Source organism: Danio aesculapii, chromosome 6 (assembly GCF_903798145.1).
Source record: "Danio aesculapii chromosome 6, fDanAes4.1, whole genome shotgun sequence".
Lineage (NCBI taxonomy): Eukaryota > Metazoa > Chordata > Actinopteri > Cypriniformes > Danionidae > Danio > Danio aesculapii.
This window is the reverse complement of record NC_079440.1, coordinates 39,812,484-39,839,025: the sequence shown is the minus strand read 5'-3', so window position 1 is coordinate 39,839,025 and position 26,542 is coordinate 39,812,484. Positions and strand designations below refer to the sequence as shown.

The 26,542-nt window shown below is 34.9% G+C and overlaps 1 protein-coding gene across 2 annotated transcripts; it reads left to right on the top strand.

Annotated features, from left to right (window-relative positions):
• The first annotated feature begins 52 nt into the window (after positions 1 to 52).
• Positions 53 to 25,970, top strand: cthl (cystathionase (cystathionine gamma-lyase), like). Of its 2 annotated transcripts, none has more exons than XM_056460148.1 (12): positions 53 to 348; positions 1,117 to 1,198; positions 1,283 to 1,378; positions 1,484 to 1,593; positions 1,760 to 1,894; positions 2,128 to 2,185; positions 2,282 to 2,359; positions 4,818 to 4,970; positions 6,891 to 7,012; positions 7,088 to 7,140; positions 7,679 to 7,817; positions 25,835 to 25,970. In XM_056460148.1, exons 1-12 carry the CDS (start codon positions 175 to 177, stop codon positions 25,856 to 25,858), a joined length of 1,224 nt encoding a protein of 407 aa, XP_056316123.1. In that variant the 5' UTR covers positions 53 to 174; the 3' UTR covers positions 25,859 to 25,970. The 2 variants fall into 2 exon arrangements, with proteins under 2 accessions (XP_056316123.1, XP_056316124.1); XM_056460149.1 differs by lacking the exon at positions 25,835 to 25,970 and adding an exon at positions 13,217 to 13,400 and having other exon boundaries at positions 54 to 348.
• Positions 25,971 to 26,542: the final 572 nt, after the last annotated feature.

The window sequence follows — 26,542 nt, the reverse complement described above, 5'->3', positions numbered from 1 at the left end:
GGAGAAAGCACTCACTGAAGCGTGTATTGTTTTTATTACATAAGACAGCTGATCACGTGGTCCAGCACGCCCCCTTCGTCTTAATCGCCAGTGAACTTTATTTTGCCGAATTTTGATATAAACTGTTTCTCCTGCAAACCTAAAGGACACAGCATATCACCGTCAGGTGCAGGCATGTCTTCAGAGACGAAGAAGGACAGCTATGCCGGTTTCCAGCCACTCCTCAAGTCATTCGCCACAAATGCGATCCACGTTGGTTCAGAGCCCGAGCAGTGGAGCTCTATGGCCGTAGTGCCTCCTATTTCACTGGCCACCACCTTTAAACAGCACGGCCCCGGAAAACATGAGGTGAGCATAGACAGGGAGATTTATTTTGAGCAGCGTGACTGAGGAGGTATTAGTTTCCACTTCATTTAACTAAATATGACTTAAATATCAGCGCGACTTGTAATGCAAATTACAATTTTTGGTTTAAATTATGAGTTAATTTCGTTTGCTTTCTTAGCGACTGGAAGTTATCAGTCACGGACTTTTTGAACCAGACAAGAGATAAAAAAGGAAACCCTTTCAAAACAGTGGTTACAGTAATATCATCTAAGATGTTGCAAGTTAACTGAATATTTACTCAACACGTCATGAGAAAAGCCAGATGCTTGAAGTCAAATGGTCACCTGTGAAAACGCTTGACGATATTTACCTTTTGTTACAACGTCTCATTGCTTAGAACGAGGTTATGTAAAATGTAACTTTCCTTTTACTATTTAACATTTTTTTTGGAGTATGTACACTGAACAAAATGATGTCTGCAAAATTTTAGCAAACAACTTAAATGTGTAAATCCAAGGAATGAATCTTTGAATCATTGTTTTTGGTATACCTTATGTCAAAGTGTCAGATTTGTCCAATTGCTTATTGTTATCCTGTAAATAATCAAAGTTACACACCGTCAAATGCCACAAACATTATATTTAATGTTTTTTTAAACTCATTTTCTTTGAATATGTATTTGCATCTCTCTCATATTTTATATTGTATGTTCACAATTCAGAACATTTGTTTTTGTGTAGTATTATGAATTCAACTTTCTTTTTAATGTTTAATTTTTTTCCCATGAAGGGATATGAGTATATTAAGACTGGTAATCCCACCAGAAACTGCCTAGAGAGAGCTGTTGCTTGTTTGGATGGTGCAAAATACTGTGAGTCCTTCACCAAAACAAAAGCAGACATTTTATATTGTGTGTACAAATGACATTGTCATTAACTTTGAGTTTTGCTGATAGGCATTGCTCTTGCCTCTGGAATAGCAGCGACTGCGACCATCACACATCTTTTAAAGCATGGAGATGGAATTGTGTGCATGAATGATATATATGGAGGTGGGTTGTGGCTCCTACAGAATTAATGTTAAAAAATTATTACATTAAAAGTGTGAAGAGCTGAATTGTTTCTGAAAGTGCATTTATTTGTTTGTTTTCCACCAGGGACTAAAGAATATTTCAGAGAAATAGTTACAGAATTTGACATTGATGCATCTTTTGTTGACCTCACAAAGCTGGAGGAGCTAAAAGCAGCTCTGAAACAAAATACAAAGGTACAGTGGGGAACGTTTTTTCCAAGAATCTAATGATGTCCTAAAATGTTTCTTTGACATTTTTGGAAATTCACAGTTAAGCCTTAATTTTTTTGTATGTTAAATTTTACCACTAGGGTTTACCTCTTTAACTAAAATATGGTATTAAATATCTCCCTTTTGACAGATGGTTTGGTTTGAAACACCCACAAACCCTACATTGAAGGTTGTGGACATCCAGGCCTGTGCAGATATTGTCCATAAGCACAATAAGGACACAATTGTTGTTGTGGACAACACTTTCATGTCACCCTACTTCCAGGTACAAACACTTAATTTATGCACAGTCATAAGCCAATGTTGCTTTTAACTAATCTATAAATCTAATTTAAATACATCAGGCAACATAAAGTTAAAAAGTACAACACTTGTTCCATTTTTAAGAAATTCATGGGCAAAGATAATTTCTTTATACTGAATCCAGATGTAAATAAATATAAAACTAAAGTGATTAAAATAGAAATATTTCTTATATATTTTTCATCCCTGAAACAGCGCCCCCTTGCACTCGGAGCAGACATCTGCATGTGCTCCGCAACAAAATATATGAATGGTATAAGCTTATAATAGTATAAATTAGATGTTCATATATTTAATTGAAATTGAACAGTTTAGAATTAAAATGACCTGATGATCTGTGTAATTCCAGGACACAGCGATGTTCTCATGGGGTTGATTTCTGTCAATCGCGAGGACCTCTATAAGAGACTGAAGGTTTTGCAGAATGGTAAGCCATTTCATCTAAATAGAAAACATTGTGTTTTAAACATGACATAAAAAGTCTATTAAATGCAAACATTTTCACCCAAAAATGAAAATTCTTTCATTATGTGCTCACTCTTTACTTGTCAAAAACCTGTCGGAAAATCGTCACCTTGGAATTATAAGGTTCTTTCTTCGTTCTAAATGATTTTGAGATTTTGAACTTTAAAGTTTTTGCATTCCATATAGCAAACAATATGCGAGTAACATTTCTCTTTTTTATACATGAACATGACAGAGACTCTAAATGTAAATGATTAAAGTTCTCTTACATTTGCAAATTGGGGTAAAAAACCAGCACAAAAGCAGATAGAACTTTCTAATTCTAAAAAGTAATTTTCCGCTTGGAATTATAAGGTTCTATCTGGTAGATAATTAATAGAAGCATTACTTTTTAACAAACACAATCAGCCTGCCTATTAATTTAATAACAAAAATTGGTGTTGTAACAATATGTTGATGTTTGAGAAAGTTAAATGTTTGCTTTCTATAACATTTTATTTAATGTTTTAGGATGAAATTTTTTTTCTTGATCAAATTAACCATACAAGACTGTGCTAAATATTTTGTCCAGTGCAGATGCTAATCTTATTTAATTAATATTGTAATATTTATTGTTGCAATTAAGACCCCATGCATTAAATTAATTATTTGCCCTTCAAAGCTTAAGGCTCAAATTTAAAGACTTTAAAAGAAATCAGACAATGAGCAAATGAGTTGTTTAACAAAGTTTAATACACACTGTGAAATGTTTCACTGACTATATAAACAAATAAAAATAATTTACGTTTAATATATTACTTTTTTTTTTTTTTTAACAATGGAGCAGTCCGGAGGAATGACAAAGAAATGTGATCCTGATTGGTCCTCGTGTGTGCATTCAAAATGCTGATTGGCTCACAGCCACTTTGTGGATAAAACCTGTCCTGTTTTTTTAAATAAAAAATATTAAAATGTAAATATTTTAACACGACATGATGTAAATAAGTTGTCATTTAATAAGAATATGTAAAAAACTAAATTTTGACAAAAATGTCAGATAGAACCTTTTAATTCTAAGGTGACGAAATGTTGGAAACCTATAACCATTGATCTCCATAGTATTTGTTATCCCTACTGCGAAAATCAATGGTTACAGGTTTCTCACATTTTTCAAAATAACTTTTTTGTGTTCAACACAAAAAGGAAACTCGTAAAGGTATTGAATCATTTGAGGGCATGTAATTGGCAAAGTTTTATTTTTGGGTGAACTCTCCCTTTAACATCAACATTTTCTGTAAAAGCTTTTCTCTTTATGACTCCGGTGTGTGAGTTTGATTTGATTTATTTGTACTAACAGCAGAGAACAGATAAATTGTATTATGTACATTAATAAAATGTAAAATCTACATTTGTTATTGATGACTACTCTATACTGGCATAGTTTGGTGAATAATTATGTGGATAGATGCATCTTAATAGTTTCATTTATCTCAGATTTTATGCAAATATGAAATATAAAACTTTAATTCACACAAAATGTGCTTTTATTGCTATTGTATGATCAGCTTTGATTTGTAATCATGCATTTACAAGACCAATGATTGATACCACTAAACTTATAACTGAAATTTAATAAAGATTAATCTCCTCTTGTATAATCTGCATAAATATGCAAAAGATATGTGTTAAAATGCCAGAGAGAGGCATAATATGAAACGTTCAGACATTTTTCTGGGAAGAAGGAAATCTAGCAAGAAATGTGGTTCCTTTATCACTCCCCTATTGGGGGTCTTTTTTAAGAGACAGGAAAAATGCCTTTAATTTTCTTCAGTATAAGTTACTTGTCTTCAGGTGAACGTAAAATCCTGTTTTAATATCTGTAGCCTTTATTTCCCTTTTGCCATGTTTCCTCTCATGGCTTTATGTTAAATGCCAATTTTCCTTTTAATCACTTTTTTGGAGTACATACCTCATCTCAAAGTGTCCGATTTCTTTTTCCTTTACTTATTGTTATCCTGTATATAATGTAGTTTTTAATTCACTCCATTCTTTGCTTAGATTGTTTTATTTTAAACACACACCTCCCACCTTTACATAGACACCAATACTCTGATTTTAATACCATTAAGACAATACTCTGAATAAAAATCTATCATGTAAACAGACATTTTTGATTACCTTAACCTGACTGAAGTCATAATCAAACTAAACAGAAATTGAATGAGGACCGATAAAGTATTCCACATTATTGGAGTGCAGTACAGACATGTAAGCACCTTAATGAAACTATTAGCCTCGTGGAATTTTTCACTGCATTTTGACAAGATTTTCTCTTAGCGGTTTACAGTAATATTTTCATGCAGATTCATCCTGACTGTTACTCTGAAAAGGACCTTGAGTTAAATTTGTAGCACATTTTCACCTGTCTCTCTTTCCCTCAGCTGTCGGTGCTGTGCCGTCTCCATTCGACTGTTACATGTGCAATCGGGGTCTGAAGACGCTGCACCTGAGGATGAAGCAGCACTTTAAGAATGCACTGGCTGTGGCACAGTTTCTCGAGGCCGACCCGAGGGTGGACAGAGTCATCTACCCAGGTCACTGACATTAACTCCAAATTATGTTCGAAGTTTACATTGGATGAATGTTATATATTTTCAGTACAAATAACCTAAATTTGGATTATCACCAATGAAAACACTTCAAACGTTCTAATTTGCATGAAGATTCATTGAAGAATAGCATTTATATGAAAAAAAAAAACAATTTCATCACTACGCTAGAATCTTCTTTTTTTTTATTATTGCATGAACGACATATACAAAACAATGCCAGAGGTGTATATAAAAATATATAAAGCATAATAGAGTTAAACAATTCCAGCGTTATGGATATGACATTTGCAGTAAAAACTCAAAACATAAATTCACATAGAAGTAGATGTTAACATTATATTGAAACATCTGTTTATATTTTCCAAAACAACTAACCACAGAGTTATGAGAGCAGAAAAATATCAATCTGTAAACATTTTTTGTACTTTAAATGAGGAAAATAAACTTGTGTTAAAAAAAGGTATGCAAGTTTAGAGCATACAACATGCTTTCTGTGTATTAAACTGAATTAATCTAAAAAAAAAAAATGATCATCAAAAGGGTAAGAGTTGGCTTACTATAGAACAAGCATGATTGATTTTATTTTATTTAATATTTTTGCATTTATGAGCAAAAAGCTTTGTTATGGATGTGACACATCTGCGTTATGGATGTGACAGATATGAAATTGCCATTCGTGAGACTTGGCAAATCAAATAAAACTGTTTAGAAACTTTGACAGAGACATTTTTTAGTATTTTTTAAGTACTGCAAAATACTTGCTTAAAAAAACGTAGAAACAGTTTCGGTATTTTGGTGAAAATTTATTTTATGGCAAGGTTGACCTTTTGCATGGAATTGCTCAGTTATATAAAAGTACAAAAACAACAGGTAAAATAAAATAAAGAAAAAAAAATATTACAAATAAAGGGAATAAGCCAAAAAGAAAATGAATGAGTGAATAATATTACAAATAACGCTAGGCCTTGCTAACTCACAATAACTTAAACGTGTCAAACAAATACACAGATTTAACAGCTTTTTTGTTTGTATTCTCCTTAATAGTATTTATATAAATTTCTAGTTCTTTTAGGACCACTGAGAAAAGAGTTTTCTGACTGCTAAATTTACAACAATGAATATGAAACTTCTTAAGTATAATCAAAAGATTGATAACATAAGCTTCATTTTCCAACTTCTTATCATAGTTCAAAAATCAAAAAATGACATATTCAAACAGTAAATGAAAATTTGGCAGAACTTTATCATTTATAAATTTAGATACCTTCTACCATAAACTTTGTGTATACTGACAATGCCAGAAAATATGAGGTACTGTTTCTGGGTATAATGAACAGAATGAACAATTGACATCCATGTCTTCAGTAAATCTACTTAAAAATGCTTAACAGGGTAAAATTTGTGTAGTATCTTAAATGCGATGGCTTAGATTTTATTTGTAAATAGATATTTATTAGGTAATACCCATACTTTCCTCCAATCAACATTGTGAATAAACTTAGACCAATAGAAAATAACATGTGGTTTACAACCAGTCCTTTTTGGAATAATAGACGTCTGTTCTTATTATTATTCTTTTTGCTAAAAAAAAAAATAAACCAAAAATTTTTTTTTTGCCAAAGTATCAGCAGGGTGAAGAAAATATGCCTTCCTAGAGTATGAAAGACCTCTACATAAAGAAACAATACTAGAACAGATAGCTCCAATTACAGAGGCAACACTAGAGTCTTTATTATGAGTTTTAATCAGTTTAACGTGTACTTCCTGGATAAAATGATTAAATATTTAAAATCTGATTCCAAACTTTGGACTGATAGTGCCAATGCTCTTTCCGTCAGCATACCTGAGCTATTTTGCTAATAAAATAACTGATGTCAATTAACACTTGGTCATTTGTTTCAGGTCTTCCTTCTCACCCTCAACATGAGCTGGCAAAGAAACAGTGCCGAGGCTGTTCTGGGATGATCTCTTTCTACATCAAAGGACAACTTGAGCATGCCTCAACCTTCCTCAGCAATCTGAAGGTGCTTAAAAGCATCATACTGTTAAAAAATCTTTTACATCTTAAGTTTTTTTGATTGTTGTAATTTGAATTTCAGGTGGTTGCACTTGCTGAAAGTCTTGGTGGTATTGAGAGTCTAGCAAAGCTTCCGTAAGTACTGAGGCGGACTTCTGAGGGAAATTTCCACTGTGAATATATTATTTTTAACCCTTTAAATATATTTTAAAGGGTTTAAGAGTGCTCATTTCGAATGACCACAAGGGGGCGCAAGCACTTTAATGTTTACCGACAGACTAAAAGAGTCGACGCTTTTGATGCCTGAACATTTTGCATCCAGTGTACGTCATTCAGCGAGAATTAATTGAACATTTCTTTAGGCCATACTATAATACGCGGCCTTCAGTGTAAAAGCAAAGTAAAAACGGATAATACAAGGCTTTTGAAATGTCATTTTTTCAGATTTGTGATGCTTTTGTTCACAAATAATTCACTAGATGGCCAATGATAACATCAATGAATTATCTTTCGCTAAATCTTTCTTGATATCTAACCTTGTCCAATTTTACCATGGTTTATACTGGAAAAATAGATTTTTATCCTGGAAAAATGGATCTGAATCAATCAAAAACTCATTTTGGAGGAGACATTTCATCCACTTCTTTCCCATAGTGCACTTTCTCTTTTTCAGAGCGACTATGCCTCATGTTTCACTGAGTAAGGATGAAAGGGAAAAGCTGGGCATCAGTGATACACTCATTCGTCTTTCAGTGGGTCTGGAGGACGAGGAAGATATTATTGCAGATCTGGACCAAGCTCTCAGTGCTGCAGTGAGTTTTTCAGAACCCATATTTAGGAATATAATTTGTCAGTATATTAAAACTCACATCTTGTTGTGCATTTAAGCATACTCCAATTTTCTTGCTAAACCCATTTATTTTGGCATTATTTACAGTGTCTAAAGAAAGTCATTAGACTGAATTCAGCATAGTTCTGACAAACCTATATTTTCAGCAAGTTCTTTACAAGGATACCTACTGTAATAACTGATATTAGATTAGATTAGATTCAACTTTATAGTCATTACTCATGTACAAATACAAGGCAACGAAATGCAGTTTAGGTCTGCAGTGCAATAGCAGCAAGTGCAGTATATAGGTACAAGTTATGATGTGAAATTACAGAAAAACCATGGTCATATTTACAGATGGATGCACTATGAACATTATATACAGGTTGAATTAGCTATGAACAGAGATTAACAATAGATGAATAAATGTTCAGGTTGCTATTACTAATCAGAAGTGTGCAAATAGATATGAAGATAATTACAAATGTATATGTACAGTGGGTGTGTGGAATTTAAAATGAATTGAATGAATTAATGCCGATAGTCCGATGAATATGGGCAATTTTTAAATGTGCAAATATTAAATAGTGCAGTGATTATGGGGAGTATAAGTTATGATGAAATTGTGGGGGTGTATGAGGGGGGCAAAAGAGTCAGTGGATGGGGGGCAAAGCTGTTCCTCAGTCAGCTGGTTTTTGTTCGGGGGAGCTTGAAGCGCCTGCCGGATGGCGGGATAGAAAACAGTCTGTGAGCAGGGTGAGAGGAGTCCATAAGAATACTGCGTGCTCAGCACAAACAGGATGTCCTCGATGGCTGGAAGATGGCGGTCCCTGTGATGCGTTGGGCAGTTTTCACCACCCGCTGCGGTGCCTTACGCTCAGCAACAGAGCAGCTTCCATACCAGACTGTGAAACAGTTGGTCACGATGCTCTCTATTGTGCAGCGATAGAAGTTCACCAAGACAGCTAATGACAGCTGGTTCTTCTCAAGTTGCCTTAAGAAAAAGAGATGCTGGTAAGCCTTATTGACCAGGCTGGAGGTGTTGGTGGTCCAGGACAGGTCCTTTGAGATGTGGGTCCCCAGGAACTTTAATGATAGACATGCTCAACGGCCATCCCATTGATTTGGATGGGATCATGTAAGCCTGTTCGTCCCTATCTGAAGTCCACAATAATCTCCTTGGTCTTAGTGGTGTTAAGCAGCAAATTATTGTCTGTGCACCAAGTGGCCAGATGCTGTATATCCTCCCTGTAAGCAGTCTCATTAATGTTGCTGATTAGACTGATAATTAAATCTTAATTGATAAATTTATAGATGTTAAAAAAATGACACTGTATAATATTTTTGCAGAACTCATTGTATACCGTACAGTGCAACAGCAAAGAGAATTAAAGTCTGTTTACAGTTTAGTCAAGCTGTGATACCAGGCAGGACCTTGCATATTTACATTACATGAATCAATTCGAACATTTTTTTGAATGTGAACGTCAACATTGTGTGTGATCTGTTTATTCAGTGCACATAATCTATAACTTACGCATCAATGTAACAATAGTCCAAACAAACACTTTCAGTCGCATTAGTTCAAAATAGATCTACAGATGGCCAGTGCATTACGTGTATATGACACCGATGTTATTATGCGAAAGACATCATACATAATTGTGTTCATTTCTATTTGTATAGCCTCATTTTCTGCCCAAAGGTGCTTTCGTGTGTTTAATGGTGCGTCCTTGCGAAAACGGATTTTATTCCCTGAAATATGGGATTGTTTTAAGCGTATGTCAACACTGAGATCATTTTAGCCCATAAAGTTCAGCGAGCCATCTCTGAGAGCGCAGGTCATTTCCCCTCACTCTGAAAAAAGAAGGTTCCAGGAAATAAAGACAAATCAGCTTAGATCACAGTCTGAGAATTACTCCCATTGAAACGGAGAAACTAGGAGTTGGTTTCTCTCTTGGGAAACCTATTTGCTCTTTTGGATGCAGCCCTAAAGTGTGATATAGCAGTGGTAAAGATGCTCTTATTAGAGAGCAAAGGTGCCGAGGTGTAATTTGATAAGGTGTGCACATTGGTACACCATGCACCCCATTATTGTGAAGGTCTTTGTGTGTCTGAGGTGAGTCTTTTTTGGTCAGAAATTCAATGGTAGCTGTATTTTCTTATCTAATCCCTTTACATGCGCTTTGCCGCTCATCTGAAGAGAATGGAAATGAAATCATGACTTGTATCCAATTGATATCCAGTACCCCTCTGAGATCATTACAATAAGAGCTCGTGTTATGTGCGGTGTGTTTTAATTTAGTCCCATACGTTCTGAGGGGTACGTTCCATTAGGTCCTGGCACACAGTTTTCCTTTGGGAGTTATGGATCTTCGGTCTCCTCTGTTCTTTCTGAAAAGCGTAGGTTAATTATCTGCACTTTGGTGAGGTTAAGAGCTGTCATTTCTTTAAAAAAACGGCTGGATATGCTGACGTTCACATCTTTAATTGAACCACTCTCTGCAGTTAAATTGCTCCCTTTGTCAGTGGGTGCTGTTTTCACCAGTGTGGAGAGACTGTAAGAGATTGCATTGTTAGTCAGCTGAGGACTGATTGATTTTTATTCAATGAAGAATCCTTAAATTAATATGTATTATGGTTTTTACAAAATATCAACAGTTGAACATTTATAATATAAAACATGTTCTGTGAATTTTTTTACTGGAGTAATACCTGCTGAAAATTTAGTTTTGGGTCACAAGGTGAAATTGAAATTGAAAATATGTGACCTCGAACCACAAAACCAATGCTCTGCTGGCCTTAGGCTGCCTAATCAAAGGTAGGCTAACCAATCAACCATAGACAAAAAATGACCATTTAAAGACTTTTCGTTATTGATTAACTTGCAGTAAGAGAAGCCGGATAGACGGAAACATGCTGAATTAACTCACAAATGAAGCGATGTCTCTGAGCGCCCACACAATACCTTCCCTCAGATATGCAGGTATTATATAACTGAGACCGAGTCCTACTGAATCAAATAGCCTACACAAACATTTATCAATAATGCACAGTCTAACTGAATCGGAATAAGTCTAACTGAAAAGAAAGCAAACCTTTTTGTCAATGTTTAATTTGCGCCTTTATTCCTTCAGACTCTTACTGTCATTTTTATAAAGTATTGGCACTGGATATTTCGTCAGACACCATATCTGATGCTAAAGTCTGCTGTAAATGACTAGCAATACCAATTGTTTTGGAAATTAGAAGCGTGGATTTAAAGTTGTCTTTATTATCTTGATGTCTGATCAGCTAAAGTTCTAAAAACATTTAAACATATAAAGCATATTTAAACTATGCGTTTAGGAAGTATTGCTAATGTTATTTGCAGATTTTTGTCAGCCTGTTAGAAGTTTTATTATGCATGTTGCATTTATTACATGTATGCTTGTAGACTATGATCAAATATATAGACTATAATCAATATAGTAGACTATAAATATAGTAGACTATAAATAGTAGAAAATGGGAAAATATTAATTGGAAAATTAACAACAATAATAAAATAATTCCAGCAAAAAGAAAAAGGAAAGAATAAGATACTTTGATGTAGCAATAAAGTAAATGGGGCCCTTGGGTTTGCTATAGCCCCAGGGCCCAATGTATTCCTAATCTGGCCCTGGTTACATGGGTATATTTGTGGGAAAACCCAAAAATACATTATATGAGTCAAAATGACAGATTTTATATCTATATTTAATATGTAATATAATGTATATTTATTTTTAAAATTTCATTCATTCATTCATTCATTTTGTTTTTGGCTTAGTCCCTTTCTTAATCTTGGGTCGCCACAGCGAAATGAACCGCCAACTTATTCAGCATATGTGTTACGCAGCAGATGCCCTTCCAACTGCAACCCATCACTGGGAAACATCCATACACACCCATTCACACCCATACACTACGGAATATTTAACTTACCCAATGAGCTCTATGCACAGCTGGAATATTAAAGCCAACGATAAACTTCCTGTGAAAGCTTAATGTGAGTATTTTCAATTTCACAAGGTTGTTTTTACAGCATCAATGTTATAATGTAATTACAAAATATTCAGTTAAATAGACCTAAGCATTCATTTAGTTGTTCAAGCATAAAATGAGATAAAAGACCGTTGTAACCACCATACCAGCCAACACTCATGTTTTTCCCGGAAGTCTCCCGTATTTTTTTAAACTTATCTCCCATTTTGTTCTGTCTTCCAGAAAAGTCCAGAAATTTAACCCCCTCTGCTCCTCAGCTTTTTGGTACAGTGTATAACACCCCCGGATTGCCGACATTGGTGTAATGTCCACCCCCCACCCCCATTTTTCGTAATTTCAAGCGTGCCGCTCTCTGCACGGCACCTACACATCCCCACCCATCCGCTTCTGCCTCACAACCCCCCTCCCCCCACGACTCCTGGATTTTCAGAGTCAAATGTTGGCAGGTATGGTAACCACTAGCGCTGTCAGTAGCAACAGGGTATTGAAATTGAAAATACTGAGGTAAAAAAAAAAAATCTATATTAAGACATGGCGGGGGGAAATGGAATATAATGCAGTCCTTCTTGTCCGATCTGAGGCTTACTTCAAATCGTTTATCTAACAGGCAGTGAAGATTGCTGATTTTTAAAGAAATCAGATTGTAAACATGACAATTTTGTAATGGAAAGACAGTTCACAGGAAGCCCTGAGGCTGCCTGGCTGAAAATAAACGTCCGTGTGCACATAGCCCATTCACCAATACCACATGTCTTTGGACTGTGGGGGAAACCGGAGCACCCGGAGGAAACCCACGTGAACACAGGGAGAACATGCAAACTCCACACAGAACTGACCCAGCCGGGGCTCGAACCAGCGACCTTCTTCCTGTGAGGCGATCGTGCTACCCACTGCGCCACTGTGACATGTTTTTAAAATTTATTTAATTTAAAAAAATGTATAAAATCTTAAGTAAAGATAATCTTCAATAAAAAATGTTGTATCTCGGCTCAGCCAAATACTATGTTATCACCATACATCAGTGGAAAGGTTATTTATTTAGCTTTCAGAATGTATAAATCTCACCCCTGACCCTTATGTCTAGTTTTGTGGTCCAGGGTCACATATTTATTGAAATAGAAATATATAATTGTATTTACTTATTTGTACTTAGTATACAGTATACTGTACTTTTGATCAAATCAATACAGCATTGTTGAGTAGAAGATTTATTTCATAAAAAATAAGCAGTTCCTTTTAGAGAGTAATGAGTTGTGGTGTTTTTATATTCTGAATATATAACCAATACATGTTTCTCTTCAATATTTGATTCATCTAATGGTATGTTACCCATTTCTTTTTGTTTTAAAACAGCATCCAAAAAAGTAAGCGGGTGATCAAGAACAGAAGTGACGCCACGTGCCACAAAATAATGTCCTCGTCTTGTCCACATTTCTAATTTACTTGCTACATGACAGTTGCTTGAATAACATTAATTGCATTTGTCACAGAACAGAAATAATCTTTAAGAAACTCATTTGCCATCTTTTCCTTCAAAGGAGAGTTGCTGCTTTTGTGTTTTTTCTTTTTTTTGTAATTATAGTTTGATGAGGTAGTGGGCAGCCAAACAGGCGCTCTGCTATTTAAAGTTTTAATGTAGGAAAATGCTAGCACTGCAAGGAAAAAAAAAAACAATATCATGCTAATGAAGATTTTTATATGCATTTTTAAATAGACTATTCAAGTGAGTTATTCAAGTATATGTAACAAGAACTGCAACAGATAGAATAGACGGTATTGAAGTAATGCACAAGCACACAATCAAATCTTTAGTTTCTGCATCAAAAATGAGGCTCAATCACTTCATAATGTTCCAAATCACCCTTCATTGACCCGTGTGGATTTTCCAATACTGATTAGATGCTTGAGTGTTTTTGAATCTGTGCATTTAAAATAAATGAAATGTAATTACTGATTGCATATAGCAAATGTTTTTAAGTAAACCCTCCCAGTTAGAGCCTCCCACTTCAAGTGACCAAAATTCAAGCTCCAGCCAGCATCTAAGGATGTTATTTTGACATCCAATAATGACGTCAAATGATATTTGGTTGATTTTTAGGTTGTGTTGGAAAGTGTCCAAAATCCAGTGTCAAGCCAACATCTTAGCAACGTCATATTGACGTTAAATACTGACATTTATTCATCAGGTATGGCAACCAAAATCTAACGTCTGATAGAAGTCATAGTGGTAATGTCCACACAACATCAAGCTGTAACATCATTATTTGGTTGATTTTAGTCAGGGGTGTCCAAAGTCGGTCCTGGAGGGCCGGTGTCCTGCTGACTTTCGCTCCAAATTGCTTCAACACACCTGCCTGGAAGTTTCTAGTATACCTAGTAAGAGCTTAATTAGCTGGTTCAGGTGTGTTTGATTAGGGTTGGAGCTAAACTCTCCAGGACACCGGCCCTCCAGGACCGAGTGTGGACGCCCCTGATTTTAGTAGTTGGGTTCTACTGTCAACAAAATGTAACATCCCCACGACGTTGGGGTACAATGGCAATCTGACGTCATGTCGATGGCCTGTGTCTGCTTGGCTATACTAAACCCCAGTCATGTATGGAATGTTAAATTGGTCACACATCTCGCTCAATCATATTTATTAAAAAAGGGAGAGAAAGCAGTTTATGATGTGAGATTTTTAAACTCATTATTTGAATGTAATTTTTAAAAATAATAATAGATCACTATAATATTTAGAAAATAAAACATTAATAAATTATTTTATTTTTTTATTTAAATAATTACTACCACACATTAAAGGTTATAATATAAAAAATATATAAGGTTTATTATTTAGTTATTTTAGGTATATTTGTATTTTGTATATTGATTATTTTTTATGTAAATGTGCTCGTAATTGTGACTGACACAACTAAATTGCATTCTATCTTTGGAAGTTCATATAAATAAATAAATAAACATGCAACACAACATCATAAGACGTTAATATTAGGTTAGATTTAGGTTGGGATGTCAGGTGACCAAAATTCAATAGCCAGCATCTTAAGTACAACGTTATTTTGAGGTCAAATGATGTTGATATTTGGTTGATTTTTAGGTTTTGTTGGAAAGTGACCAAAAGCCAACGTCAAGCCAACATCATAAACCAACGTCATATTGACATCAAATGCTGACATTTATTCATCAGGTATGGCAACTAAAATCCAACGTCTGATAGACGCCATAGTGGTAACGTAAACACAACATCAAGCTGTGACATCATTAGATGTTGATATTTGGTTGATTTAAGATAGACATTGACGCCGGCCTGATGTTGGATTCTGACGTCAACATGATTTTCATTTCCATACAAAATGTAACATCCCAACCATGTTGGGGTACAACATGAGTCTGGCGTCATGTTGACATCCTGTGTCTGCTTGGCTATACTAAACTCCAGTCATTTCTGGGATGTTAAATTGTTCACACACCTCGCTCATTCATATTTATTAAAAAAAGGAGAGAAAGCAGTTTATGATGTGAGATTTTTAAACTCATTATTTGAATGTGATTTTTAATAATAATAGATTACTATAATATTTAGAAAATAAAACATTAATTTTTTATTTTTATTTAAATAGATACTATCACACATTAAGTAAAAAAATATATAAAAGGTTAATTATTAGTTATTTTAGGTATATTTGTATTTTGTATATTGATTATTTTTTATGTAAATGTCCTCATCACAGTGACTGACGGAACTAAATTGCATTCTATCTTTGGAAGTTCATATAAATAAATAAACATGCTTGAGTGTTTTCGATCCTAAAGGAATCACATCAGATCTTTGTCTGTATGGCTAGAGCCATTAAAAGCCATTTGTAGTCTCCACTGTCTGTTTTGTCTTCTTCCTGAACGTCTTTAATGGAGGTTCACCATAAGCAATCACTTTGAAGTCAACAAACACCACACATGTAATTGCAAGATGAATAGTAAAAGACATATCTAATGAGCCGATCTCACAACAACACCGTTAATAACACAAGAACAGCTTTGACTGAGCAATGATTATTTCTATACAGCATTTATCAGGCTTAAGTTTATTTCTGTGACCGACTTGACATGATAATTTTGTTGCTAGTCTTGACAAGGCAATATTTTTGATCTTTTAATTTCCTGTCAGTGTAAAATTGAAGAACATATTAGAGGAAAAATGTTATCAGATGTCATATTTCTCAGTTCTAAACGGGCCATTTTGTGTTTTTAGAGACAGTTTAACTGATAACTGACATTAAGTCAATGTCAAATCCAGGTAAAAACTGAGTAAATCTTCCAGAAAGCAAATCAATGTCTTTTGACTTGTAACTTGATTTGAATGCCTGTTTTCTACCATCCTTCCACAACACATGTATTCTGTGTGAAATGCTCCTCATACACATTACTTACCGAAAAGGATGTCCATTTAACTAAATGTACACACAGGAAGCACAACACCATTAACTCAGGTATTGTGTGACAAAGGTTGTGTTTGGAGCCATTTACTCGACATATTATTGTCCATAAATCTCAAGTATAGGGCCACTGACATTTTCGTTTAAGCTTAAGGTAATGCATGCAGAATGTCATCTCTAATCCCTCATGGTCATGAGTTTAAAGTTCATTCTGTAATGTTTATTTGTATGTTAACACAGTTTGGGGGCAGTGTGTGCCTGTATTACAGACTAGTAATAGAATGAATCCGTAATAAAACGAACAACATGAGCAAAGCTGAGGTTGCATCTTGTGTGTGACCTAATGTTCCTTTCCTTCATCAAAATTCAGGCTTGATCTTGCTGGACTTCTTTCATGCTGTGTTTTTTCAGTTTTCACATATCTAAAAGAGAATATATTGATTGATTTGCATCCACAAGCCTGTTTCAACGATTTACAATGTGACGAACTTAGCATGGCTTTTCAAGTAAATGAGTAGTACACACACACACACAAATGAAAATTCTGTCATTATCTATTTCAACTTTCATTGATATTCTGTCAAAACGTCTGCATTTTGTCTTCAACAGTTTTAATACATTTGGAACATCCTAAGGGTGAAAAAATGAGAACATTTGTATTTTTGTGTGACCTATCTCTTTAGCATTAAATGTTACACTAATTTAAAGGGATAGTTCACATCAAAACGAAACTGTCATGTTTTACTCTCCTTACACATGTTCAGAACATGTTTGTTTTCTTCTGTTGAACAAAAAGGAATTTATTTTAAAGAATGCTGGAGATCAGTAGCCACTGACTTATTCTTTTTTCATTTACTGTGGATGTAAATGGCTATTGATTTTCAACATTCTTCAAAATATCTTTTTCTGTGTCTCAAACTGATTTTAAAGCATTTGAGGTTGAGTAAATGGTCATCACATTTGCATTGTTGGTGGATCTCTTTAAGTTAGCAGCATTTACAATATTTGTGACCTTTTAAATTTACTAATTTACCAGCTCATATTTCTGAAGTCAGAAACTTAGTTTTAAATATATATTCACAGGCCACTTTATTAGGTACACCTGTCCGACTGCTCGTTAACGCAAATTTCTAATCAGCCAATCACATGGCAGCAACCCAATGCATTTTTGCATGTAGCTTGGTCAAAATGATCTTCTCACTTCAAACTGAGCATCAGAATGGGGTAGAAAGGTGATTTAAATGACTTTGAACGTGGCATGGTTGTTAGTGCCAGACGAGCTGGTCTGAGTATTTCAGAAACTGCTGATCTGCTGGGATTTTCACACACAACCATCTCTAGGGTTTACAGAGAATGGTTTGAAAAAGAGAAAATATTCAGTGAGCGACAGTTCTGTGGGTACAAATGCCTTGTTGATGCAAGAAGTCAGAGGAATGCAGAAGAGCATCTCTGAATGCACAACACATCGAAACTTGAGGCGGATGGGCTACAGCAGCAGAAGACCACAACCGGTCAAAACTCCTGTCAGCTAAGAACAGCAAACTGAGGCTATAATTCGCACAGTCTCACCAAAATTGGACAAAAGGAAATTGGAAAAACGTTGCCTGGTCTGATGAGTCTCCATTTCTGCTGCACCATTCGAATGGCAGGGTCAGAATTTGGTGTCAACAACATAAAAGCATGGATCCATTCTGCCTTGTATCAATGGTTTAAGCTGCTGCTGGTGGTGTAATGTTGTGGGGGATATTTTCTTGACACACTTTGGGCCCATTAGTACCAGTTGAGCATTGTGTCAATGCCACAGCCTACTTGAGTATCGCTGCTGACCATGTGCATCCCTTTATGACAACAGTGTACCCATCTTCTAATGGCTACTTCTAACAGGATAATGCGCCATGATAAAGTGTGAATCATCTCAGACTGGTTTCTTGAACATGACAATGAGATCACTGTACTCAGATGGCCTCCACAGTCACCAGATTAAAATCCAATACAGCACCTGTGGGATGTGGTGAAACGGGAGATTCTCATCAAATCTGCAGCAACTGCATAATGCTAAGTCAATATGGACCAAAATCTCTGAGGAATATTTCTAGTACCTTGTTAAATTTATGCCACGAAGGATTAAGGCAGATCTGAAGGATTAATGGGGTCCAACCTGGTACTAGAAAGGTGTACCTAATAAAGTGGCCAATGAGTGTATATGCATTTATGGAGCAGATTAGGATTTGCTACCACTGTTAGGCACTATGCTAGAAACTGTAAAATTAAAAATAAAACTTTTTTACACCAACTTTACATCAACTATTTCAACTGTATAAACCTGGTCCCTTTCTTGCAATTTATTCAGATATGGAAGAAAAGATCTGTTAAAAATCTTCTTTTAGTTTTCAGATGACCACACAGCTGTATATGATGAGTCATGGTACAGACCAGAAAACAATTAAATGTCTTTTATAAGCAAAGTAAAATTGGAAACTTTAATTTCAGGAGCTCAGTCTACCCATTACAGAGAAGAAACCTCTTGCCTGAAAGCTTGCATTTGAGCAATTTGATCAAATGAAAGCTTTAACTAAATGAGTCATGCTTCTACAGGACGCACTAACTGTTTTGATTGTGAATAGCCATTTCATCCCGAGATTTATTGTGCTTTCATAGGTTTCCTTCAATACCTTTTCACTTAAATGCATAATGACCTCTTCCCATTCGTAGGCACAGGTACAAAATAATGAAAAGTGACTTTGGCCGGTGTGATGCGTCATATTGGAGATTTTATGGGTGTAATTACTGGATGATGACACATTTCGCTCCTCAGAGTGTCTTGGCGAAGATGTGCCGGTTCATATTCAGCTCGGGCCCTGTAGGGCCATTCAGATAGATTGAGTGGAAAATTACTTCGTTAAACTTTGAGCCATTCGTTTGGCTTAAGAAAGCAGTTGGTTTTAGAGACCTTCAAAAAGTCTAAATGGTCAGTGATTGCAATTATGATTATGAAAATTACATGACTTGTGCCTGTTCATTGCAGCATAACACAACATTATCTCGTTTCCCCTTGAACCATCTATCACTTCATACAGATGAGTGTAGCTGTGAATAAGCTCCATTTGGACTATAAACACTCTCAAAAATAAAGGTACGAGAGCTGTCACTGAGGTAGTAGGGCTGCACTATATTGGAAAATGTGATATTGTGATATTTTATTTTTCTGCAATAAGTATTCACAAGATAGTTTGAATAGCTCTATTTGATGGTTTTCTGGGCATTCTAACAATATTCATGAACAGAAATTGAATAATCACAATGCAAAAAAATGATTTTCTTTCTCATTTATAGTCAAAATATCAACATTTTCTTAGAGCAAGTAAAATTATTGTTTTGTTTTAACCGTCAGAAGAAATAAGTCACAATTAAGAGTTTTTCCTTAAAACAAGCTAAATTATCTGCCAGTGTGGTAATTGAAATAATCTTGTTTTCACTTTTTTTTATGCATAAATCTTATAAATTCTGTATAAAAACAAAAATTAAATAGAGTTCTGTGCCTCGAATGTGGATTACTCAACTAACTGGATTTTTTATTGATGATTTGACACGATCCAGGATCGTCTTGTTCTTCAAAACTCATCCAAGAGTTGTTGTCATAGCAACAGGTCTTTTAGCTCAAACTTGCTCAGGAGGTGGCAGTGTGGTGGAAAGACATTTCTTCAGTTTATGGTGAAAAAATGAAAGATAGCTTCACCGATTAGCTTTGAATTGATACTAGCATTTCATGTTTACAAAATACTCTCATTTACCTTAATTTTGTTTGGTTTTTAAAAACACCTTTGAAGGTACAGCATGTTTGGAAATAACGTAGAATAAAAATATCACATTATCAAGTAATATTTACCTTGATTTTTCTCCATGAGTTGTTGATGAAAAATTACATTTCCTCCATCTTGAACATGTGCTGTGATGTCACTATTCATTTTTTTTAGAAACCACCTGAACAATCTTTCACACAAACCTTTTAAAGCAACATTACACTGTTGTGGAATGACACTGATACTGTGTGACAGCTATATTTTGTATAAAAATTAATATTGATAATAGTCTCACATTAATAACTATAAAATATTTAACTTATTGCACTAGTGCTTAATTAAGGTACATTAATAGTTACCAGATAAATAATATTTTAAAATGTTATTTTTACTGAAGTTTTAAACTCTGGCTGTGTGACAAGGTGAAAACAGGGATTTTGACACCTAAAAGGAGGTTGAATATTATGAAAAAATATAATAGAAAGCTAGTCAAAATTTTAAAAGTAAGTTTTATTATTAGTTTGACAAAGAAAAAGGAATTTAAAATAAATTATATATATTTTTGGAAATATGATCAAAGGACATAAAAGTGCCCATAGTTAAAGAATTACCCAGTAACCTATAGATTACATACACTGGGGAAAATTGAAAAATAGTAAAAAATTATATACATTTATATATAAATAGAAGTTTTTAAAAAAATTATAAATAAAACTGTTATGCAATCTACACTCCAAAATAAAAGTACTTAAACTGTCAAGGGGTTGGTTTTTTAACCCTGAGAAAGAGAACATTTAATAAGATGGACTTTTTAGATACAAGTGCGTACTACTTTAAGGTACCGACTGAGCTTTAGTACAATGTGTGTATGATAAATAAATAAATTGCTAAATACTCTAGACACATGAAAGTGTAAACCATGCAGCCAACAAAAAAATGTGTAAAGTTATTGCGTATCATATTTAACAAACCGTTTACTATGAATTTTATGTAATTTTACTGACAGTAAAATTGCAGTATCGATGCTGAAATGATAAATTGTGTAGCCCTAGTACCATCTCAAAATGTACATGTTTGTAACTAAAGGGTCTTTATTAAAGCCTCAAGGGTATATTCTAGTACCTAAAAAGTACAAATGTGTACCTCTTGTAATTTGTAGAAACTAATATATCTTTGAGGTACCGATATGGACCTTCTAAGTACAAATGTGCAACTTTTAAAAAGGTACCAACTCAGTTACAACACTTATACCTTTATTTCTAAAAGTGAATCTGCTCTTGAGCAAATAGTAATGTAAAGAAATCCAGAGTTGAAACTTTAAGTGAAGGTCAGCTCATTTTGTCCTTGTCAACATCAATGCTAATCTTTCCTCCTTTTATTAACCTCCATCATAACAGTGTTCAAGAGCATGTCTGCCAAATCATGCGAAACTGTATTTCCGATGGACAAAAGCAGAAAACACAAACAGCTCCGAGCTTCACAATCAATAAGGTCCTGTTGTTGTTACCTGCTGCCTCCCATAAACTCATGCCATGTATCCATCTTTCAGAAAGACAATCGAGGTAATTGTTTTAGCTGTTTTGGTTTTCATCTTTCCAAATTAAATACGATTTCTTTTACTGCTTGTTCACGTTTACGAGGGATGCCAGCCTGATCTCACGAGAAAACGTAAGTATTTTACGTTTTGACAGTTTAGTGGCTAATTCGTACGAATTCGTACGAGTTCAGTCGTACGAAATGGTACGATTTTAAAAAGGAGGCTTGGCACCTAACCCCGCCCCTAAACCCAACCGTCATTGGAGGATGAGGAAATCGTACTAAATTGTACGAATTAGATCGTACAAATTCATACAAATTAGCCACTAAAAAAAAAAGTTACGAATTGCCGTGAGATTGTGTTGGGGATGCATAAATGACATTTCAAATTAAAGCTGATGTCTAACAAACCTATAAAGAGTAACCACGATGAGTAGCCTTATTATTCCTTGCAATGAAGAGGCAAGAAGTGTAACCTTCAGCTCTTCTTACGTGCTTATCGCATCTTTTTTTCTTCAAATATGCATGTTAAATAATAAAATAATTACGGCACTTCAGCCCCATAATAGTAAAGTAAGCCACATGAGTCACATCTCAGTCAGAGAGCGAAGGTTCGTCTTGAACATACAGTTCTGTCAGGATTCACTCTGGTATTTTACCCTGAAATGCTAAAATGAAGATGACTGGATATTCAGTGTTATGTAAGACTAAATTACTTTGTTTTTCCAGTGTGAGGGATGCTGTTGTCAAAAAAGACGAGCATCTTTCCTGTAGGGTAAAAGCTCAACTTTATTATAGTGTAATAGCACTCAGCCTTTGAGTTTCAGACATGAAGAGAACGCATTTTTGTCATTTTATTTCTTGCTGGAATGCATCCTGTAAGAAGCTAAATGTTTTTCCTCAGTGTATATCGTTGCAGACGTTATCACATGACATATCGCAAATGTTTCTCTTGGACAAAAAAAAGTCATAAAGGACATACCTTCCTCTGTATAAACTTAACCACTAAAAAACTGCTTTCCTAATTATTAACAAATAGTTAATTTTTAGTGAAATGAAGCTGAAGTCATAGTTAATAGTAAATATGTGTTCCCCTTACTGTATTTTTTCCTGTGAGACTGACTCTCAAAGCAGTGAGCAAGAGCAAGCTTTTGGAGTTAAAAAAGTAAATCAATAAATACAGCAGGAGAATAAGTATTGAAGGTGTCACCATTTTCAAGGTGACGTTGACTTGGAATGTTTACCAGATGTTGGTAACAACCAAAGAAATCCACATATGTAAAGAAAGCAAAACTAATCAGTTTACAAATTAATTTATGTATAATAAAATGAAATGACACAGGGAAAAAGTATGAACGCATGAAGAAAGGGAGGTGTAGAAAGGCAGTGAAAGCCCAGACAGCAGCTGAAATCTCTCAGTAGTTATTCAGCAACTTTCTGCCCTTCGTCATTCTAAATTAATATTTTCTGCTTCAGTCCAACATCTACATTAGCAGGATGATGAAGATGAAACCAGGGCGGACGTTTCAGCAAGACAATGATCCAAAACACAGCCAAGGAAACTCTCTAATGCTTTCAGAGAAAGAAAATCAAGCAGTAGAATGGCCCAGCCAATCATCTGACTTGAATCCAATACAGAGTACAAAATAAAGATCAGATTTGATAGACCAAACCCACAGAACCATCAAGATTTCTGTGAACTCTTTGAAAAACTTACACCTGAGTAATTCATGTGACTTCATTCTCCATATGAGAGGCGTCTTCAAGCTGCCATCACTAAAAAAGCCTTTTATATAAAGTATTAAATACATTTCAGTAGTTCAGCACTTTCTCCTTGTGTCATTTCATTGTTCTTACACGTAACTAATTTTTCAAATTTTGTTTTGTTTTATTTTTCACCAAAATCAGGTTCAATTCCATGTTAACAGCTCTTTTAGAAATATTCCCAGGAAAAAACATAATGTGTTAAATTCCTGCTGTACATATAATTTAAATAAATACATGTAAAACAAAACAAAAATAAATAAATAAATAAAATTTCAAATAAAACAGAATACAAAAGCACAGGCTGTAATTCATAAATCAGCAGAAACACAAGTCACAAATTAAACATTTAGATCAATTTTCTTCAAGTTCTAACTTCTTATTTAATTTAAAAAATAAAAATATGTATGTTTAGGTTAACAAAGGAAATGATTATGTGTGTTATAATAATAAAATGTGATAATATAATGTTAAAATAATAGTAATAGGCGACACAGTGGCAAGAAGGTTGCTGGTTCGAGCCCCAGCTGGATCAGTTGACATTTCTGTATAGAGTTAGCATGTTCTCCCTGTGTTCACATGGGCTTCCTCAATTTCTCCGGGGGCTTCAGATGATTTCCCCCACAGTCCAAAGACATGCGGTATTGGAGAACTGAATAAACTATATTGGCCATGGTGTGCTTATGTGTGCATGTGAAAGTGTATGGGTGCTTCCCAGTACTGGGTTGTGGCTGGAAGGACATCCGCTGTGTAAAACATATGCTGGATAAGTTGGTGGTTCATTCCGCTGTGGAGACCCCTGATGAATAAAGGGACTAAGCCAAAGGAGAATGAATGAATAATAATAATAAATATACTGAAAATTAATGTATGGTTCTGGTTTGATAATAAATTGGTAAAATGTTATATTTGTAGAATCAAGACAGATATATAACAACATTTCTTTAAAAAACCCAGCATGACCAAAACCAACTCGAAAACTACAGAACAGAGATTTGAGCAAGTCAATTAGAAATGACCTTTGACCTCAATCTGGTGAGAGCGGCCTCTCTATGAAAGCCCTAATATGATATTGTCCTCTGTACTCCACCAAAATGTAATTGCAAACCCAGTCATTACTAAACACATTTGTCACAAGCTCATGGAGTGTCATAAAGGAGACTATTCCAGCCATGTTTGCTGTGCTGTGTAATGTATTTACAGTATGTGCTAAAAAAAGGATACATATTTTCTCTATTTCTGCAACAATGTGCAATACTATGTGTGATTTGATTCAGTTTTATTTCATTTTTATTGGTCACTATTATCCAAGTGTGTTCTCTGGTAATTCTCACTTAAAGGCTTTTGTGTCATATTACGTTAAACCATTAAACACTTCTAAAACATCAATTAAGGCAAATCCAATCCAATTTTATACGACCCCTCAAAGGAAGAGTACGGTGTAATTTACTTATGTATAATACAGTTTTGGAACAGAGCGTAGAATTTCTGTCTCTTCCTATTCAAGATTCAGTGATACGATTATTGTAGAAGTAGCTGTAAATGAGTTAATAGGTTTTCCTCAAGTCTCGGTGTCGGGGGAAAGCCATTGAGCAGCACTTTCAGAGCTCGGTCATAAATCAAAAAGCTGCACCGCAGCACCATGCAATGGCAGCTCTTATCCACAGACTTTGACTCAGCAGCATGCCATGTTTGCCCGTCCAGTCAGAATTATTGGGTCTTCACTCATTTAGACAGTACTGCTATCCTCTGTTAGGTTGAACTTTTATTAAAAAAAAAAAAGCTGAAGATATTTTTCAAAGTTTATTTTTAGAGACAGATGTTTGGCTATGTACTAAAGAAATGCCATTGTGATTGGAGAAATTGTGGAATAATTCTATACTTTGCCACATAATAAATAGACAAGCCACATTAACCCACTAACAATTTATAGAGCGAAGTATTACGGTTTTTCGTATTTGCTTTGGCTTAGTTCTCTAATGAAATTTGTATTTTTGAAAACTATGAATTTAGATCTCTGTACAATTAGCTTATTGTTCACATCAGAGTGGCATTTCTTATTGATTTAAGCAAATTGCAAGTGCTTTGGCACATGTGAGCAAACAGTAAGTACAATTATCTGTAGTTTGAACTAATTTAAAATGGCTTGTTGATCAAAACTGTTGAGTCGATTCTCAGTTAAACTGGCTAACTCTTCACAACTTCTCAATCATTTTTCATCATGTAAGCCTTCACACTTAAAACAATATATTCACTTATCAACACTTGTATACACAAATTTAATTAAAATATTTGATATTGACATTGTTTGTAATGTCTGAAAAATTGGTAAATGACCCCTGATTGCAAATCATCCACAGTATTTAACCAACCAAATATTGTAGCAGAAATATGTAGATTTCCCACATCACAATCACTATCTTTTTTTTTTTTGGAGAATGGAGAACTTCCACAATCCTGAACTGCAGCAACATGCTTGTGGAAGAGCAATAGGAAGACGTGTAACCTCTGGCAAGGCCAACAAAAGTGTCAGGATGACCACCAAGAAGAGATTTTTTTCATAAATGCTGTTTTGTGTTTTTTTTGTGTATTTGTGGTAACATAAGAAATATGAAATATGCAATACAGTAATTGAACAAGCAAGATTGCAATTCACATGTAATACTTTCATACAAAGAAATGCACTCTATAAATACAAATATACACATACTTTTTCTGTGTAGTATTTTATTTAAACCTTCATTTCTGTGGTTTACTGTCATGGTGAAAAAACAACTAATCATTTTAAGCAGTGTAACTCACACTATCACAAATACACTTTATGTTTCGGTGGCCTTGGCCAAATTACTGACACAATAACTAGGTTTGGGGCAATGCAGTGGTGCAGTAGGTAGTGCTGTTGCCTCACAGCAAGAAGGTCGCTGGTTCGAGCCTCGGCTGGGTCAGTTGGCGTTTCTGTGTGAAGTTTGCATGTTCTCCCTGCATTCAGGTGGGTTTCCTCTGGGTGCTCCGGTTTCCCCCACAGTCCAAAGACATGTGGTACAGGTGAATTTGGTAGGCTAAATTGTGTATATGTGTGTGAATAAGTGTGTATGTGTTTCCCAGTGATGGGTTGCAGCTGGAAGGGCATCCGCTGCATAAAACA